The 17,493-nt window shown below is 51.0% G+C and overlaps 1 protein-coding gene across 2 annotated transcripts; it reads right to left on the bottom strand.

Moving 5' to 3' along the window:
- Positions 1-10,293: 10,293 nt before the first annotated feature.
- PRPH (peripherin) lies at positions 10,294-14,122 on the bottom strand. Of its 2 annotated transcripts, none has more exons than XM_059682763.1 (9): positions 13,189-14,122; positions 12,769-12,829; positions 12,506-12,601; positions 11,925-12,092; positions 11,701-11,826; positions 11,386-11,606; positions 11,241-11,290; positions 10,937-11,016; positions 10,294-10,692 (listed from the first exon to the last, which is right to left on the bottom strand). In XM_059682763.1, the coding sequence occupies exons 1-9, from the start codon at positions 13,731-13,733 to the stop codon at positions 10,624-10,626; spliced, it is 1,416 nt and encodes a 471-aa protein (XP_059538746.1). In that variant the 5' UTR covers positions 13,734-14,122; the 3' UTR covers positions 10,294-10,623. The 2 variants fall into 2 exon arrangements, with proteins under 2 accessions (XP_059538746.1, XP_059538747.1); XM_059682764.1 differs by having other exon boundaries at positions 10,294-10,689; positions 13,189-14,116.
- Between the last annotated feature and the right edge of the window lie 3,371 nt (positions 14,123-17,493).

Raw genomic sequence — 17,493 nt, 5'->3', positions numbered from 1 at the left:
GCAAAATGTATAAATTATCTCTTGAACTAGACAGATCTTAATCCAGTAACAATTTATCAATTCTATTTCTTCTCCAGAAGAGGAAATATTGTAACATGGTTTATTCTGAAGAGTCCTTTGTAGTTGCAGTCAGAATCAACCAAAGTTTTTCCAGAGTTTATGGCTAATAAGGGGCTTCCTGATTTTCCCTGACTCCTCTCCAACTTCATCTCAGACCTCTCTCCTCTCTCACTATATCCTGGTATATGTTTTAATTTATTCAAATGAGCACTTGAAGAGCCTTTCAACCTCAAGACTTATACCCATCTTCCGCTTTGGGGAATTTTTATTAAATCTGGTTCATGGATCCTCTGAATCAGAATCTGCTTTTTAATAAGATCCTCACATGATTCAGACTTGCTAAAGTTTGGGAAGTACTAGTTTATTCTCTCCCACTAAAACTCCCATTGGACAGATTTAGGATTTTCTGCATCTGTTATTCATGTTTTTAACTTTTGTACTTTCTCTTCATCCTTTTGTAAATTCTGGAAGAATGCAGCCCTAATTTAGTTTTTACTTTTATTTATTTATTTATTTATTTTTGTTAATCCTCATTGGAGGATATTTTTTCCATTGATTTTTTAGAGAGTGGAAGAGAGGGGGGGAGGGAGGGGGAGAGAGAAAAGGAGAGGGAGAGAGAGCCTCCCTCGTGTGCTCTGACCCGGGCCAAGGATCAAACCTGCAACCCAGTTACGTGCCCTTGATCAGGAATCGAACCTGAGACCCTTTGGTGTGGGGCTGACGCTCTAACCACTTATCCACATGGGCCAGAGCCGAATTTATTTTATTTTTTTTAAATGTTTTTTAAAATATATTTTTATTGATTTCAGAGAGGAAGAGAGAGATAGAAACATAAATGATGAGAGAGAATCATTGATTGGCTGCCTCCTGCATGCCCCACACTACGGATCGAGCCCGCAACCCGGCATGTGCCCTTGACTGGAATCAAACCTGGGACCCTCAGTCCGCTTTATCCACTGAGCAAAACCAGCTAGGGCCTAATTTAGTTTTTAATAGGAACATTCTGGAATTCTTCAAGTCAGCTCTGTAATATGTGTTATATATATAACTTAGATATAATACATGATATATATTTTTGCTTATGATAATGTTTCTCTTCTTTTTCTTACTTATGATAATGTTCTGATATCTTTAAAAAAAAACAACCAAAAAAACACCAAAACCTTTCAAACTGGAGAGACTGCTTCCCCAGCACCAGCTAATTCTTAAAGGTAGCAAAGGACTCCTCCCCCTGGAGCATTCCTTTCCATGTAAATTAACCATTCTAGCGTGTATTTCTTCTCTCTGGTCCATGCACCCCAGGAGTCAATATTCCTCTGCCTTAATCATTCCAGGACCATATATCAGCCAACTAGGGGCCACCCCTATAGTTTAGAGCCTGCGGAAAGTATTAATTCTAGCCAATCCCAAACTATTCACCCTGCCCTGCCTGGCCTTTCCCTTGGAAACTCCAATAAATGTGGTGGCCTAACTTCTTCTCTCCCTCCTGTCTTCTGCCACTGGACCAAACCCATAGCTTCCCCTGTGACCCTGTGTGGCATGTGGTGACCCCTCTCTAGGACCCCTGAATATAATAAACTTCGTTTTCCTGTGCCTTTCTGTGTCTCCTCTTGGAGCTGAATTTGACTGACCATCATAAGGAACACAAAAGCTGAATTTCACAGTTTCAACAATTATAATTTTTATTTCCAAGGTCTCTAATCGCTCTTTTCTTGTAACTATTTTTATGGAGATTAGATTATTCCTTATCTCTCTAAGAATGTTAATTATATTCATTTAAAATATTGGTTCTATTTGGTCTTAGCTATAAGCTCTTTTTAGTATTTTTTTTAATTCAGGTAAAATTCATATAACATAAAATCAAACATTGTAAAGTGAGCATCAGTGGCATTTAGTACATTCACAGTGTTGTATAATCACCATCTCTATCTAGTTCCAAAACATTTTCATCACCTCAAAAGGAAACCTCATACCCATAAATCGGTTACTACTTATTCTCTCCTCTCCCTACGTGTGGCAACCACCAATCTGCTTTTTGTCTCCCTAGTCCAAATATTTCACATAAGTGGAATCATATATGTATGGTCTCCTATGTCTGGCTTCTTCCACCTGGCATAATGTTCTCAAGACTCATCCATGTTGTAGCATGTACAAGTGCTTCATTCCTTTTTATAGCAGAATAGTATTTCATTATATGTATATATCACATCTTGTTTATCCGTTCACCCTTTGATGGACATTTGGGTTGTTCCCATGCATGTACACGCACTTGTTTGAGTATCTGTTTTTAATTCTTTTGGGTATATATCCATGAGTGCAGCTGCTGGTTCATACGGTTTAACTTTTTGGGAACCTGCCAAACTGCTTTCCACAGCAACTGACTGATTTTACATTTCCACCAGCAATGTATGGGAGTACCGGTTTCTCTCCATTCTCCCCAACACCAGTTATTTTATTTTTTTCTGTCTTTGTTCTATTCAGTCCTCATTTTTTTTTTGCTTTTTTATCTTTTTTTCTTTTTAATAGCATTCTAATAGGTGTGAAATGATATCTCAAGGTTTTGCTTTGCATTTCTTTAATAACTAATGATGTTGGGCATCTTTACATGTGTTTGTTGGTCATTTGTATATCTTCTTTGGAAAAACATATATTAAGTTTTTTGCCCATTTGGTGATTGATTTGATTAAGTGAAGGAGTCGGAGATGGGGGAGATTACCCTGGATTATTTGGTGCACCCAGAAAGCAGTTTAGGGGCCATATCACCCATTCTCCTGCCTCCAGTATATCCAAGTCCACTCAACTCTCATTTAATCTTCACAACAATTCCACGGAGTAGCTGCTATTCATTTTGCAGATGAGGAAGCCAAGGTAAAGAGAGGTGAAGTACCCCTCCCCAGGCCATACATCTAGTAAGCAGAAGGTCCCAAGATTTAAATGCAGATGTTAACCACGATGTCATGTGTTTGATAAAATTTGATACAAATTGTACTTTTCACAGTCTTCATTAGTTTAAAAATATTTGCTTGACCTGTGAGGGTTTTTTTTTAAAAAAATATTTTATTGATTTTTTACAGAGAGGAAGGGAGAGAGATAGAGAGCTAGAAACATCGATCAGCCGCCTTCTGCACATCTCCTACTGGGAATGTGCCTGCAACCCACGTACATGCCCTTGACCAGAATCGAACCCGGGACCTTTCAGTCCGCAGGCTGACGCTCTATCCACTGAGCCAAACCGGTTTTGGCTCCCATCGATGTTTCTAACTCTCTCTCTCTCTCTCTCTCCCTTCCTCTCTGTAAAAAATCAATAAAATATATTTTAAAACAAACAAACAAACAAAACAGGTTTAGGGACACATACAGTCAACATTAGTTATGCATTTAACATTCGTTAACTGGTGGGAGCGGAGGTGTACTGGCTCCAACAAGAGCTCAGTGTGCGGTTATCTGTTGTGTCTCACAGAAGGAATGGAGAGCGCCAGTTAGTCTGCAAGGCTAGGCACGTGGGCATCTTCTGTGAAAGGAAGTGAGAGCAGAACCAAAGAAAGCCCTGGAAGTTGTTACTCAGTTGCTATAAGGCATGGAAGCCCTAGGTGCATTGGAGCCATGAGTAAGAAGAACCTCTGAGTGAGCAAAACCCAGGGTGGAGGGTGAGCTCACTGGCTCACTGTGACAGGAGCGGTGGAAGCAGCAGGACCCCGGCCCGGAGCCGTGTGCTCCGGCTGCTGAGGGCGCTTCCGGTCCCCTCTGAGCCTCTGTGAGGCCTGAGGGGCTGCAGAGCGCCTTCTCCCCGTGAGGCCAGGTCACACAGGTGTCCTAGGCTCAAGTGAAGCAGCTCCCACTCCACCCCAGGCAGCGGCAGCTCTTGTCCCCTTTACCTTTGTGTGTAACCACAATGAACTGCCTGAGATAGTTGGTTATATTCTGCTCTTTGCAACCCAAATGGCTGAACTCCCTCTTCCACTCAGGGCAAGTGGCCCCTGAAGAATTTCCACGGCCACAGTGGGCACTCCCCGGGGCCCAGGATCCAGGTGCCCGCCACAACCTGATTCTCTCGAGGACGAGTATGAAATAAATGTGGCCACATCCTGGCTTTTGAGATGACCTTCTTGTAGATGTCCTGCAAACTCTCTCCCTTCAACAAGCAGAGCACAACAAATCAATGTGGCTAAGCTTTCTTAATTACAGGCAAATCCCACCTTGTCTCCTTGAGGTTAACATCGGATCCTCTTGATTAGAATTGGATTTTTCAGTTTTCCTAAAACTCTTCAATCACATCCAAGTCTGGGATGATGTCATTTTGTACATGGCTGGGCCCTTTCATGACGACTTGATTCTTTCTAATTCTTCTCGGCGTTTAAACAGGGTTCAGTCTTTCTTTCTTTCTTCCTTTCTCTCTTTCTTTCTTTCTTTCTTTCTTTCTTTCTTTCTTTCTTTCTTTCTTTCTTTCTTTCTTCCTTTCTCTCTTTCTTTCTTCCTTTCTTTCTTTCTTCTTTCTTCCTTCCTTCCTTCCTTCCTTCCTTCCTTCCTTCCTCCCTTCCTTTCTTCCTTCCTTTCTTTCCTTTCTTTCCTTCCTGCCTTCCTTCTTTCTTTTTTTACCAAAATCCAAGGCAAAAAATGAATTTTACATGGCAATCCAGTACACATGTACATAAATACATTGAAAATAAAAGTTTTGCCACATTAAAATTTTTCCATTCTTTAGAAATATTGATCTTGACCCAATAATTGCATAACAGTGTTTCATGACTCACAGTTTGAAAATTATTGGTCTAGTTTCTCTTTTCTTCAAAGTTTCGCTTCTCAAGCACAGGCCTTCTTTGCTCTGGTTACTCCTTTTATTTATTTATTTTTTTTTTTTTAATATATTTTTATTGATTTTTTACAGAGAAGAAGGGAGAGGGACAGAGAGTCAGAAACATCGATGAGAGAGATGGATCAGCTGCCTCCTGCATGCCCCCCACTGGGGATGTGCCCGCAACCAAGGCACATGCCCCTGACCGGAATCGAACCCGGGACCCCTCAGTCCGCAGGCCAACGCTCTATCCACTGAGCTAAACCGGTTCGGCTGGTTACTCCTTTTAACTGTCAAACATCTCAAAACTAGTCTGCTCCCCGCTCCCTCGTCTCTCATTCACGCTTCATTTGAGCAGGTTTGTCTCTGACCCTCCTCTGGCTGGCAGCTGCCCCCACGGAGGTCTCAAACATCTTCCTTGTCGGTAAAACCCAAATGTTCCAACTGTTTTCTAGCCTGGGCGCCCAGCCGCTCCTTCCTGAGAGCTGGCTCTTACGGCGGCTTCCTGGGGCCGCACGCTCCTAATTCTCCCCCTACACCTCTGATGCTTAATCCTCAAGATTATCTTCTGCTGCTGCTCTAGGAGCCTCCCAAGGCCCTTCTCTCTCCTCACTTTATACACCGTTCTCAGGTAATTTCATTTCTTCTCACGTAGCACACCTGAGAGGCCCCATGCCCTTGTCTTCAATTCAACCTCTTCCTTTTATCCCATGCAAATCACAGGCCACAGACTCTGATATGAAAGTTTCCAAACTTGAAATTTTGCTCACTTGAAAACATTTGTAACTCTAAAGCTTTTGTCTGCTTTTCTGTAGTGACATTTCTCCTCTGAGGTAATAATTGACGCTGAATCAAAGGGAGAAAAGGCAAGTGTTATAAAGAATGTGAGTCCACAGCCATAAAAAGTGATGAAACACTGCCATTTGCAACAACATGGATCTTGAGACTATCATGCTAAGTGAAATAAGTCAGAAGGAAAATGATAAGAACCATATGATTTTACTTACATGTGGGATATTAAACAAAAAGCAACAAATGAACAAACAAAACAGACCAACTCTTAGACACAGACAACAGTATTTTGGATACCAGAGGGGAAGGGAGTGGAGGGAGGATGAAGAGGATAAAGGGGGTAAAATTGCCCTGACCGGTTTGGCTCAGTGGATAGAGCGCCAGCTTACGGACTCAAGTGTCCCAGGTTCGATTCCGGCCAAGGGCATGTACCTTGCTTTCGGGCACATACCCAGTAGGGAGTGTGCAGGAGGCAGCTGATCGATGTTTCTCTCTCATCGATGTTTCTGACTCTCTATCCCTCTCCCTTCCTCTCTGTAAAAAATCAATAAAATATATTTTTAAAAAAGGGGGGGGGTAAAGTTGTGGTGATGAGAGGAGACTAGACTTTAGGTGGTGAGCACACAATGGGATGTGCAGATGATGTATTATAAGGCTGTAGACCTGAAACTTATATAATGTTATTAACGAATGTTAATAACCTCATCAAAAAAATTTAAACAAAAAAAATGAAGTGAGAGTGTGAATATATGTGTGCCTGTGTGTGGAGGGTGACTGATGGTGGTGGAGATCCTGGCAATATTTACAATGGACACTGTGGTTGGTTCCTAACATCATTTCCATACCAGACAATTAACCCAACCAATTGGTGCCTTTCCCCTGGCAACTTTATTGCTCTAGGAGTGGACACACCAACAGGCAGACTAAGGGAAAGGACTCATAAGTCATACCTGGGAGGTCTGAGTTACAAGGTTATAAGGCTTTTTCTCTTTCCTCCACTGGCTATGAAGAGAGAAGCCTCACTCAGCAGCTTCTAGCAGCCACTTGGGACCCGAGGAGAACCATCTCGAGGACAGAGCTCCCTCTAACGCTGAGCAGAACCTTGGATAGAGGCTGGGCCCTTAATGACATCATTGAGCTGCCAAATCAACCAATCTCAGTCTGCTGCCACTGGCTCTTGTTACATGAGATATTTCTTTGAACCATGCTCAGCATGGCCAGGTTCGGTGAGCCTGAGGAGGGGCGGTGAAGGATTAAAGAAGACAGACAAGAGAATACAGCTGGGGCTAGGTGGATCTCCTGTGCCAGGATGAGGGCACAGAGAGACCCAGCGTGCAAGCCAAAGCTTTATTTTATAGTCAGAGCACACAAAGCAAAACAAGGGAAGTGGTCAACATGTTTACCATGTTCTTGTGAGTTTCACCTTGTTTTGGCAGTACTTGCTGCATCTCCCACAAACCACTAGCTATCCAGGAAGGAACTAGGGAGGACTATAAGGTCAAGCTTAATTATGCTAGGAGGGCTCTGCCCTCCAAGCTGGGACTTGTTTGTGACCCTGCCACAGGTCAATCTGAGGCTTGACCCCATAGCCGCTCCCTACATTCTTTACTTCCTTTTTTCTTTTTTAAAAATGGGGTTATATGCTACTTGTAGAAGAAAGCATCAAAGCAGAAAGGTACTGATAGATTCAGTATCTTAAACTATCCCATCACACCTGAGCTCCAGACCTGTGGATCCAACTGTCTGCCAACCATTCCTCTTGATTTTTCTCACACTCAAAAAGTCCAAAACTGACTTTGTTGTCTTGGGCCCCCTCTCCCATTACTCTAATCTTTCCTGTTTCTGTAAAAGGTTCACCATCTGCCTGTTTGTTCGAGCCAAAACCTTAGGTCACCTTTGCTATTTCCTTTTCCCTCACCTACCAATCTCTCCCTGGGTACTGCAGATTCTACTCCTTGAATATTTCTCAAATCCATCTACTTCTTTGCCCAACAACATCTTTTGCATGTTGCACTGCAACAGCCTCTGAACTGGTCCTCCATCTCCTTTCAATTGTTTTTGCACACTACAGCTAGACATTTTTTCTAAAATGCAGATCTAAATATTTTATCCTCCTGGTTAAATCCTTTTCTTCCCTTTCCTTTAGGACAGTGGTCAGCAAACCACGGCTTGCGAGCCACATGCGGCTCTTTGGCCCCTGGAGTGTGGCTTTTCCACAAAATACTGGCTCTTCCACAAAATACCGACCTCTGTGCATGGGCCACAAAGTTTCAATCGCACTGTACGTGCGTGCCCGCACATGGTATTTTGTGGAAGAGCCACACTCAAGGGGCCGAAGAGCCGCATGTGGCTCTCGAGCAGTGGTTTGTCGACCATGGCTTTAGGATACATTCTGAATGCCTTAATGGGGCATATAAGATCCTCCATGACTGGTTCTCATTTCTCCAACCTCAACACCATTCCTCCCTTTCTATCCTGCACTCCAGCATTATAGAAATGTTTTTAATTTCCAAACTTGCTCCCTTACCTCTTGGCTGACATTTACCTAGAAAGTCCTCCTCCTCTCCCTGCTTCCCCTGAATAACTCCTGTTTGTTCCTCAGTGCTCAGTGTGATGGCACCTCCTTTGAGAAGAAGCCTTACTTCGAGGCTGTGTTAGGTGCTCCTCTTCATGTTCCTACAATCCATCTCCTTCCCCAGTCATAGCACTCACCACCAGGTTGGAATTGTCTTTTTAGTTGTCTATCTACCCCCGCCCCCGCCCCCCAGACTGTGAGCTTCTTGAGAGGGGACTCTAGCTTATTTCCTTCACCTAGCACTGTAATTGAGTGAAGGTCATTTAAAATCCAGAAAAAGATTTTAAATATTTTTAAAATTTATTGATTGATTTTGAGAGAGAGAGAGAGAGAGAGAGAGAGAGAGAAACACTATTTTTTTTTTTTTTTTTTTTTATTAACTCTTACCTGAGGATATTTCTCCATTGATTTTTAGAGAGAGTAGATGGGAGGGGGAGAGAGAGAAACATCGATGTGAGAGAAACACGTTGATTGGTTGCCTCCCACATGTGCCCCAACCAGGGCTGGGGATCAAGCCTGCAACCGAGGTACACACCCTTAACCTGAATAGAACCCTGGGACTTTTCAGTCTGTGGGCCAATGCTCTATCCACCCAGAGAAACTGGCTAGGGTGAGAAACATTGATTTGTTTTTCCACTTATTTATGCATTCATTGGTTGATTCTAATCAATTGAGCTCCCCAGCTAGGGCAGTCCAGAAGTAGATTTTGACTTGACGGCAAGGATAAGGTGGAATGGAGTTGGAGGACAGAGTGGAAACGGACATTTCTTTTCTTTTTCTTTTTTTAATATTTTTATTGATTTCAGAGAGGACAGGAGAGGGAGTAAGATAGAACATCAATGATGAGAGAGAATCATTGATCGGCTGCCTCCTGCATATCCCTTACTGGGGATCAAGCCCACAACCCAGGCATGTGCCCTTGACCAGAATTGAACCTGGGTCCCTTCAGTCAACAGGCCAATGCTCTATCCACTGAGCCAAACCAGCTAGGGTGACATTTTCTTTTCTTGCAATTTTTTTTTAATTTCTTGATTTGAGAGAGGGTGGGGGGAGAGGGGGGGGAGAGAGAGGGAAACATTGATTTGTTGTTTCACTTATATATGTGTTCATTGGTTGACTCTAGTATGTGCCCTGACTGGAGATCAAACCACATTGAACCCAAAACCTTGGCATATTGGGATGATGCTAGCTAATTGAGCTACCTGGCCAGGGCAAAAGTGGACATTTTCAAGTAGGGGGAGGGGTCGTGGTGGCAGAATTTGATTTGCTGGCTAAGTGTTGATTAGGTTTAAGTGGATGGCAGGGACAGGCTAGGGGAGAGACTACTGAGGCAGACAGTGTAACCCAGGCCAGAGATGATGGTGGCCTGGACTAGGGTGGTGGCAGGGGGGATGGGGAGAACCAGACAGGCTTGAATGAATTAAGAAAAAAATTAACGCCCTGACTGGTTTGACTCAGTGGATAGAGCGTCAGCCTGCGGACTAAAAGGTCCCAGGTTCAGTTCCCATCAAGTGCATGTACCTTGCTTGCGGGCACATCCCCAGTGGGGGGTGTGCAGGAGGCAGCTGAATCGATGTTTCTAACTCTCTATCCCTCTCCCTTCCTCTCCATAAAAAAATCAATAAAAATATAATTTTTTTACAAAAGAAAAAAATTAACAGAATTGCCGGGGGTGGGGAGGTAAAGAAAAGAAAAGGTGTGAGATGAATTGAATTCTAATTTGGGCAATAGAGGTTCTAGTGGTGCCTTCTTCTAAGGTGGGGAATCCAGAAGGAAGAACGTGGTTACAGATGGTAGAGGAGAAGAGCTCAGTTTGGGACATGTTGAATTTGTGGGCCTATGGGACACCCAGAGGCAACTGGTCATTCAGGGCTGCAGAGGGGGAACAGAAGTTGAGAAGGACAGAGAGGTAGGAGAAAAGCCAGAAAGGTAGATAGGAGTCATTGATGCCTCCTAGTGAGATGCACAGGTAGTGGGATGCAGAAAAGAAATGACTAGAGACAAGGAGAAAATACTGCTGAAAATCCCCCTCACGGGTACCACCACTTCCACAGACACAGATGCACTACAGAGGTTTCTTTGACAGCAGTTTTATTTGATTCGTAGTTAAACTCAGACCCTGGCCCACCCCACTGATCACGGGATCATGGCAGAAGTAGACTGGGGAATCATCGGCCTCTTACCGAGATCAGAAAAGGGGAATACGTGGGTCATATCTATATTCAGGGCAGGGAGAGGCTCAGCTACAGCTGGCTGGGTAGGGTTTGGCTAGAGGCCAGGGAAGGGGCGACTGGTACCATCCCCTAGATGCATGCAGATGGACAGGAGACTAATTCAGGACTGGTGTTCGGGTATGGGCTTTGAGTAGGCCTAGGGCAGGGCAGGGACTTCTGGACCAAGGGGCTCAATAGCTGTGAGTAGAGGACTTGTCCAGCTCACTGCGCTGCTCCTTATGGGACTCTGTCACCACCTGCTGGGGGCAAGGCATGTGAAGGGCACAAACATTCAGGACCACCCTCCTCCCAGCTCCTTTGGGACCTGGTATCTCCCTTCTGGCATAAAAGGCGGAGGCTCCGATCCATCCATCTACCGTCTCTGTCTCCCTCCCACCCCAAGAACCATTAACCCACAAAATCCTAAGATCAGCGGCAGCCAAGTTGGGGCTCAGAAATAATATGGGAAACGATGGGGTCCTGGGCCCAAGTGTCCCATCTCACCTCCCCATTCCGGGTCTCAATGGTCTTAATCAGAACCATCTTCCGGCTGTGGCTGTCCTGCGGAGGCTCCACCTCGGGCACTGGAAAAAGCAGGTGAGGGTGGGAGAGAGGAGGCCTGGCGATGACCTCCTTTTAAGCGCTCATACCGACGACGGTGAGGGGAGGGGCAGGACTTAGAAGGGCGAGAGTAGACCAGGATTCGATAGAGAGAAATAATCCCAGAGCAGAGCCTTAGCAAGAGTCCGATCAGGGCAGGAGAGGACAAGGGGACAGACAGGCTGGGGGCCAGGTGTGGGAGACTCACCAGTCGTCCTGATATTTAAGGATGCAAAGGAATGGACGGGCACGGAGATCCTGGGGGCGAAGCAAGCGGTTAGCTCCTCTGCCCAGACCCGAACACACCCCTTCCAGGACCACACCCTGCCCCCCTCCGGCAGCCCCGCCCCCACCGGCTCTCCTCGCCCTCCAGCAGCTTCCGGTAGGTGGCGATCTCGATGTCTAAGGCCATCTTGACGTTGAGGAGCTCCTGGTACTCGCGCAGGTGCCGCGCCATCTCCTCCTTTAGCTGCCTCAGCTCCTCCTCGAGGCGCGCATTGCCCGCCTGGTACCCGCCGGCCTCCAGCGCAAACTGCTCCTCCAGCTCCCGCAGCTGTCTGAGCAGCGCCTCGTTCTGGGGTGGGGGGGGGGGAGCACGGGTCAGAGAGCGGGCAGCCTTCACCGTACCCGCCGCCCCGCCCCCAGCCGGCGGGCAGCCCGGTACTCACCGTCCCTCGCAGTCCGTCCACCTCGCACGTCAGGCTCTGGATCTGGCGTCGCGACTCATTCATCTCCTGCTTGGCCTGGCGCAGGGCCTCATGGTTTCGATTGGCGGCGTCCGACAGGTCCGCGTACTGCAGGTGGAGGGCACCCCAGGTGTGGGCGGACGGGATGCGCCGTCGCCCAGGCGCCCTGCCCTCTGGGGTCCTCCCAACCCCCTGGGCTCTCCCACCTTGGACTTGTACCACTCCTCTGCCTCCTGCATGTTCTTGGCCGCGATGCTCTCGTACTGCGCGCGGATGTCCCTTAGCGCTGCTGTTAGCTCGGGCTTCACGGTCGCCTCCACTTCGACCTGCTGCACCTGCTGGTTCTCCATGTTCACCTGCATGTCTCGCAGCTCCTGCCGCCCAGGACACCAGGACGTCGAGTTCGCCGCGCAGATCCCACGCGGGCCGCGTAGTCCGCGCACAGAAAAGAGCACACACACTTGAGTGACCAAAAGGGGGCGCCAAGGAGTGCAGCGCGCACGGGACTGCGCAGCCTGAGCCTGGCCCTCACTGAGCCCGCGGCTAGGTTGTCCGTGCAGCTCCGCTCTTCGCCACCAGGTGGCGCATGGGCGGGAGACAAACCACCTGTAGGCCGAGGTGGAGGGGCTGTGTCTCTCCAGACTCCCACTTCGCTTCCCCAGGGCTATTCCTCCGCTGGATCTGCCCGTCTCCTCCAGAGCTTGCCTCCTAGCTCCAAAGAGACCCAACCTCCCAACCTCCCAACCTCCCAACCTCCGAAGCCTCCCTGATATCCGGGCTCACCCACCTCCTCATGCAGCTTCTTGAGGAACTCAATCTCATCCATCAGAGATTCAATCTTGCGCTCTAGCTCCAGGCGGGCCAGGGTTGCATCGTCCACGTCCTTCATGGGGTAGCAGTAGGGGTTCAAGAGCAGGGAGGGGCTGCTCAGCACGAGGAAGAGCCTCTGAAGGCTTCTGATGGCCTCCCCGCACCCACAGATGCTGCCCTGGACACACAGGCCCGGGGTAGCGGTAGGGGGACGGACACCCACGCGGGGCCCGGGCTCACCTTGCGGAAGAGCACGAGGTTGTGCTCAGCGTCCTCCCGCTTGTGTGTTTCGTCCTCCAGCCTGGTGGGGAGAGTGGGCAGAGGCTGAGCTGCAGGGTCACCGTCCTCCCGCCACCCCCAACCCCAGGATCTGGGGTACTGCCCAGGACTCCCAGGAGGCGTCTTCAGGCTGCCTGATGGGCGCGCCCCATTTTCTGTCTAGTGGGCTGGGAGCTGAGCGGAGGCCGCTTTATACACGAAGAGACATGGCCACTTTGCCTCCCCAGAGACTCAGCAAAGTGGTAGAGGGCGGGCAAGGATGCTGCCAGCACACGCCCTCCCGGGTTGAGCCTGGAAGCAAGTCCCTGGAGTGGCTGGGGGCGAGGGAAGAGAAGGGTGGAGCAGCCGCCTCCAGGTCGCCGCCCGGCCCTGCCCCCTGACCTCTGCTTGAGCGCCGCCAGGTCCTCCGCCAGCCCGTCGCGCTCCACTTGCACCCGGTCGCGCTCGCGGCCCAGCAGCTCCAGCTCCCGGCGCAGCTCGCGCAGCTCCTGCTGGCACAGCTGGTCGGCGCGCGCCGGCTCCTGGCCCCGGGCCTGGCTCAGCTCCCCGCGCAGGGCCGCGTTCTGCTGCTCCAGGAAGCGCACCTTCTCGATGAAGTTGGCGAAGCGGTCGTTGAGCTCCTGCAGCTCCTGCTTCTCGTTGCTGCGCGTGGCCAGAAACTCCTGGTTGAGGGCCTCGGTCAAGGAGAAGTCGAGGCGCTCGGAGGGCAGGCGCAGGAAGGCGCCCGCGCCGACCCGGGGCCCGCGGAAGCTGCCCAGACGCACGGACGAGCTGGAGGACGCCGAGCCCAGCAGGCGGCTGCCCGAGAACCGGGAGCTGGACGAGTAGGAGAAGGCCCCGGGGGACAGCGAAGGCGGCGGGCCGAAGGTGCGGCGGTAGGAGGTGGAGCTGATGCTGCTGGCCCGGAGGCCCGACGGGTGGCTCATGGTGACCGAGGACGGGCAGTCGCCGCTGGCAGAGCTGGTCCCCGAGCCGCAGACCGCGGCGGGAGGCTTTATAATCCTGCAGGCTCGGCGGGGGCACGGGCAGCTCCTCCCACTGGCCTGACTGTGCGGCTAAGTGGGGAGGGGGACGCCCCACCCCTGCAGCCGCGGGAGCGCCGCACCCTCCCTCCCCGGTTGCTGGCGCCCTGCCTACTCGGTTCCCCCTGTTGCTGGTAGGGAAGCCAGCAGGGATGGCGACTACAGGCCACAGGCAGGCGGGGTTGGAGGTCAGCGCTCTTCAGCCAGCATCGAGAGCTGGAGAATAGGGTGGGAAGGCTGATGTGAGCTGGGGTCCCGGCCGGAAAGACCTGGCAAAAACTGGGGGATAGGAGGACCGGGGGCTTCGGGCACCGGCACCGTAGGGAGGAGGTGGCTCAGGTGGATGGAGAGCTGGCCTGGCTTAGGCCCCAGAGCCTGTGTCTCCACTTTCCCCCTGAAAGCTATGCTCTGCGTTCACCTGCTGTCAGTCACCTCCTTTGTCGCCACACCCAGCGAGATGTCGGGGAACCGGAGGGGAGAAGCGGCGAGGGGAGCGGGGAAGGCCGCCTCTCCGTAATCCCCAGGGCCCAGTGAAGGGTTGCTGCCTGGCGCCAGCTCTGCGGCTAATGGACTGGCCACTTCTCCTCCCCCTCCCCGGACACTTGGCCAGGGGGTGCTTGCTTATGTCTCCGCTTTGAAGACACAGCTCCCAAACCTGGACCCACCCAGGCCCTAACAGGGTGGGCACATCACAAGGGGCTGAGGGTGACTGGGCCCAGCTCTGGGGCCCACGGGCAGGGGCTGTGTCCGCCAGAAGCTGAGCTGACTGAGCGGGTGTGTGCTGTCTGGCTTTCCCGGATTCTCCCTTCCCCCAACCAACTGCTGCGCAGTCATGGCCTTACGGGAACCAGGACGATTCCTGAGGTAGGAAGGGGAGGGGGCTGAGGGGTGGCGGCTGCTGCCAAGGCTGAGAGATGGATGGACTGACAGGAACCGGTTTCCAGCATTAGGGAGGTGCAGGTACCCAAGGATGGGTGGGGCTGGATGGGGAAGAGATGGGGGAAGAGAGGATGCCCATCCCCAACGCTCAGGGACTGAAAGAGGAGAAAGGAGGCCACAGAACAGATCCACAAGCCTGTGCACACAGATGCATATGTATAATAGCACTGCACACCTATGTGCACACACATTACACACACACACCACACATCCCTTCCTCCCCTCCCCATCCTGGAGTTAGCTGGAAGGCTGAGGTCCGGCCTTTGCATGTCAAATGGCTTCCAGAACGCAGGCACAGGCTACCGGGGAGTGGACAGGGGCAGCTCGCAGGGTCTGCAGGAGCGAGGGTGCTGAGACCTTCGGCGTTTGCCAGGAGCCGTGGGGCTGCTGCCGCGGGGACCCCAGGGCTCTCCAGCAGGGACAAGTCTGCCTGGGGTTGACCCTCAGGACAAGAGTTGGGCCTCTGGGGAAGCAGGTTTGGGACTCCGGGTTGGATCTCTGGCTGAGGCAGTGAGGAGGGTGGCTCCCTGGCTGCCAGCTCCTTCAGCATTGCAGGGCAGAGCAGCCTCCCCCTCTTTGTGTGTCCTCTGAGAAGGGCCAACGCCCAACCGCAGGCTCGCATCCCCACAGCCTCTCTCCAGGCCCCTCCTTCCTTCCGGGCCATTAGTCTCGCCCTGCACAGCTGCCAGGTCCTTCTCCTTGATGGGTCTGTTCTGGTTGCCAGGGGAATGGGAAGAGGGAGGATGGGAGAGAGGGAACAGGCATACCAGGACCTGTCCCCTGGAACCCCTGGGAGTGGGGAGGGAGAGGGTCCTGCCTGGGCTGGGGGTAAGGGTCTTGGCAGATGTGAGGAGGGGGCTGGGGAAACCTTGGCACTTTCTGCCACAGCCCTAGGCTCTGAGTCCCAGCTGCCATTGGCCTGGAGCCCCATCTACTCCAGCCTAGGCCCTGCCCTGCCCCTGCTTGCTGTCCTCAGGGTGCAAACTGGTAGTCCGAGCTGGTACTGCATGCAGAGGGGCAGGCAGGACCTGGGAGGACCAGCTCAGACCCTGTCTTTATAAGGAGCTGCTGGTAGACCTGGGTCTTTGAGAGCAAAGGCCCCTTGGGCTGGGACCAGGGAGTTCCAGTTGGGGTTCCCATTCCCTCCTCTGCTTGAGTCCCAGCTCACACCCCAGATGCCTTAGAGTGAGGGGGCCAGGGTCTCCTCAGCAGGGCTCAGGGAGCCATGGAGGGAGTAGGGCCAGGGTCTCCTCAGCGGGGCTCAGGGAGCCGTGGAGGGAGTAGGGCCAGGGCCTCCTCAGCAGGGCTCAGGGAGCCCTGGAGGGAGTAGGGCCAGGGTCTCCTCAGCAGGGCTCAGGGAGCCGTGGAGGGAGTAGGGCCAGGGTCTCCTCAGCGGGGCACAGGGAGCCGTGGAGGGAGTAGGGCCAGGGTCTCCTCAGCGGGGCTCAGGGAGCCGTGGAGGGAGTAGGGCCAGGGTCTCCTCAGCGGGGCACAGGGAGCCGTGGAGGGAGTAGGGCCAGGGCCTCCTCAGCGGGGCTCAGGGAGCCGTGGAGGGAGTAGGGCCAGGGTCTCCTCAGCGGGGCTCAGGGAGCCGTGGAGGGAGTAGGGCCAGGGTCTCCTCAGCGGGGCTCAGGGAGCCGTGGAGGGAGTAGGGCCAGGGTCTCCTCAGTGGGGCTCAGGGAGCCTTGGAGGGAGTAGGGCCAGGGTCTCCTCAGCGGGGCACAGGGAGCCGTGGAGGGAGTAGGCCCAGGGCCTCAGTGGGGAAAGGTCCGCTGGCAAGCAGAGGAGACTCGTCCCACTTACTCAGAAAGAGCGAGGCCCAGGAGATCTTGGGGCGGGAAGAAAGGTAGGAAGGGTCACAGTTAAGACTTGGGGCTCTGGCATCCAGTCGCCAAGCTTCCCATCTGACTCAATACTTTCTATTGTATGAATTTAGTTCTGATACTATGTTCTTCCATGTCCTTCAGTAAAATAGGCATAATTGTAGTTTCCACCTCATAGTGTTGTTTGGAGGATTAAATGAATAAGTAAAATATCTAGATAATACATAATAGCTGAAAATGTAAGCCTGGCCGCGGTGACTCAGTGGTTGAGCGTTGACCTATACACCAGGAGGGCATGGTTCGGTTCTGGTCAGGGCACGTGCTGAGGTTGGGGGCTCGATCCCCAGTAGGGGCCTGCAGGAGGCAGCTGTTGATGTTTTTTGTGTGGTTTTTTAAAATATATTTTTATTGATTTCAGAGAGGAAGAGAGAGATAGAAACATCAATGATGAGGGAATCATTGATTGGCTGCCTCCTGCACGTTGGACCGAGCCTGCAACCCAGGAATGTGCCCTTGACCAGAATCGAACCTGGGACTCTTCTGTCTGCAGGCCGACTCTATCCACTGAGCAAAACTGGCTAGCGCTGTTGATGTTTTTATCTCTCTCTCTCCCACTCCCTTCCTCTCTGAAATCAGTAAAAATATTTTTAAAAAATATTTTTAAAATGTAAGCTAGTTTCATTATTATTAATATTAATATTATTGATCTCCTGAGTGATATTGTCAGCCCCCTAATGCAGTGAGGATCTGGACTTCTTTTAAATTATCCCCACTGGCCCAACCAGAGTGGCTCAGCTGGTTGAGCATCGTCCTGTACACTGAAAGGTTGCCAGTTTGATTCCCATTCGGGGCACGTATGGAAGGCAACCGATCGATGTCTCTCTCTCTCTCTCAGCATGTCC

Source organism: Myotis daubentonii, chromosome 2, assembly GCF_963259705.1.
Source record: "Myotis daubentonii chromosome 2, mMyoDau2.1, whole genome shotgun sequence".
In the NCBI taxonomy this organism is placed as follows: Eukaryota; Metazoa; Chordata; class Mammalia; order Chiroptera; family Vespertilionidae; genus Myotis; species Myotis daubentonii.
This window is presented reverse-complemented; position numbering and strand designations above follow the sequence as displayed.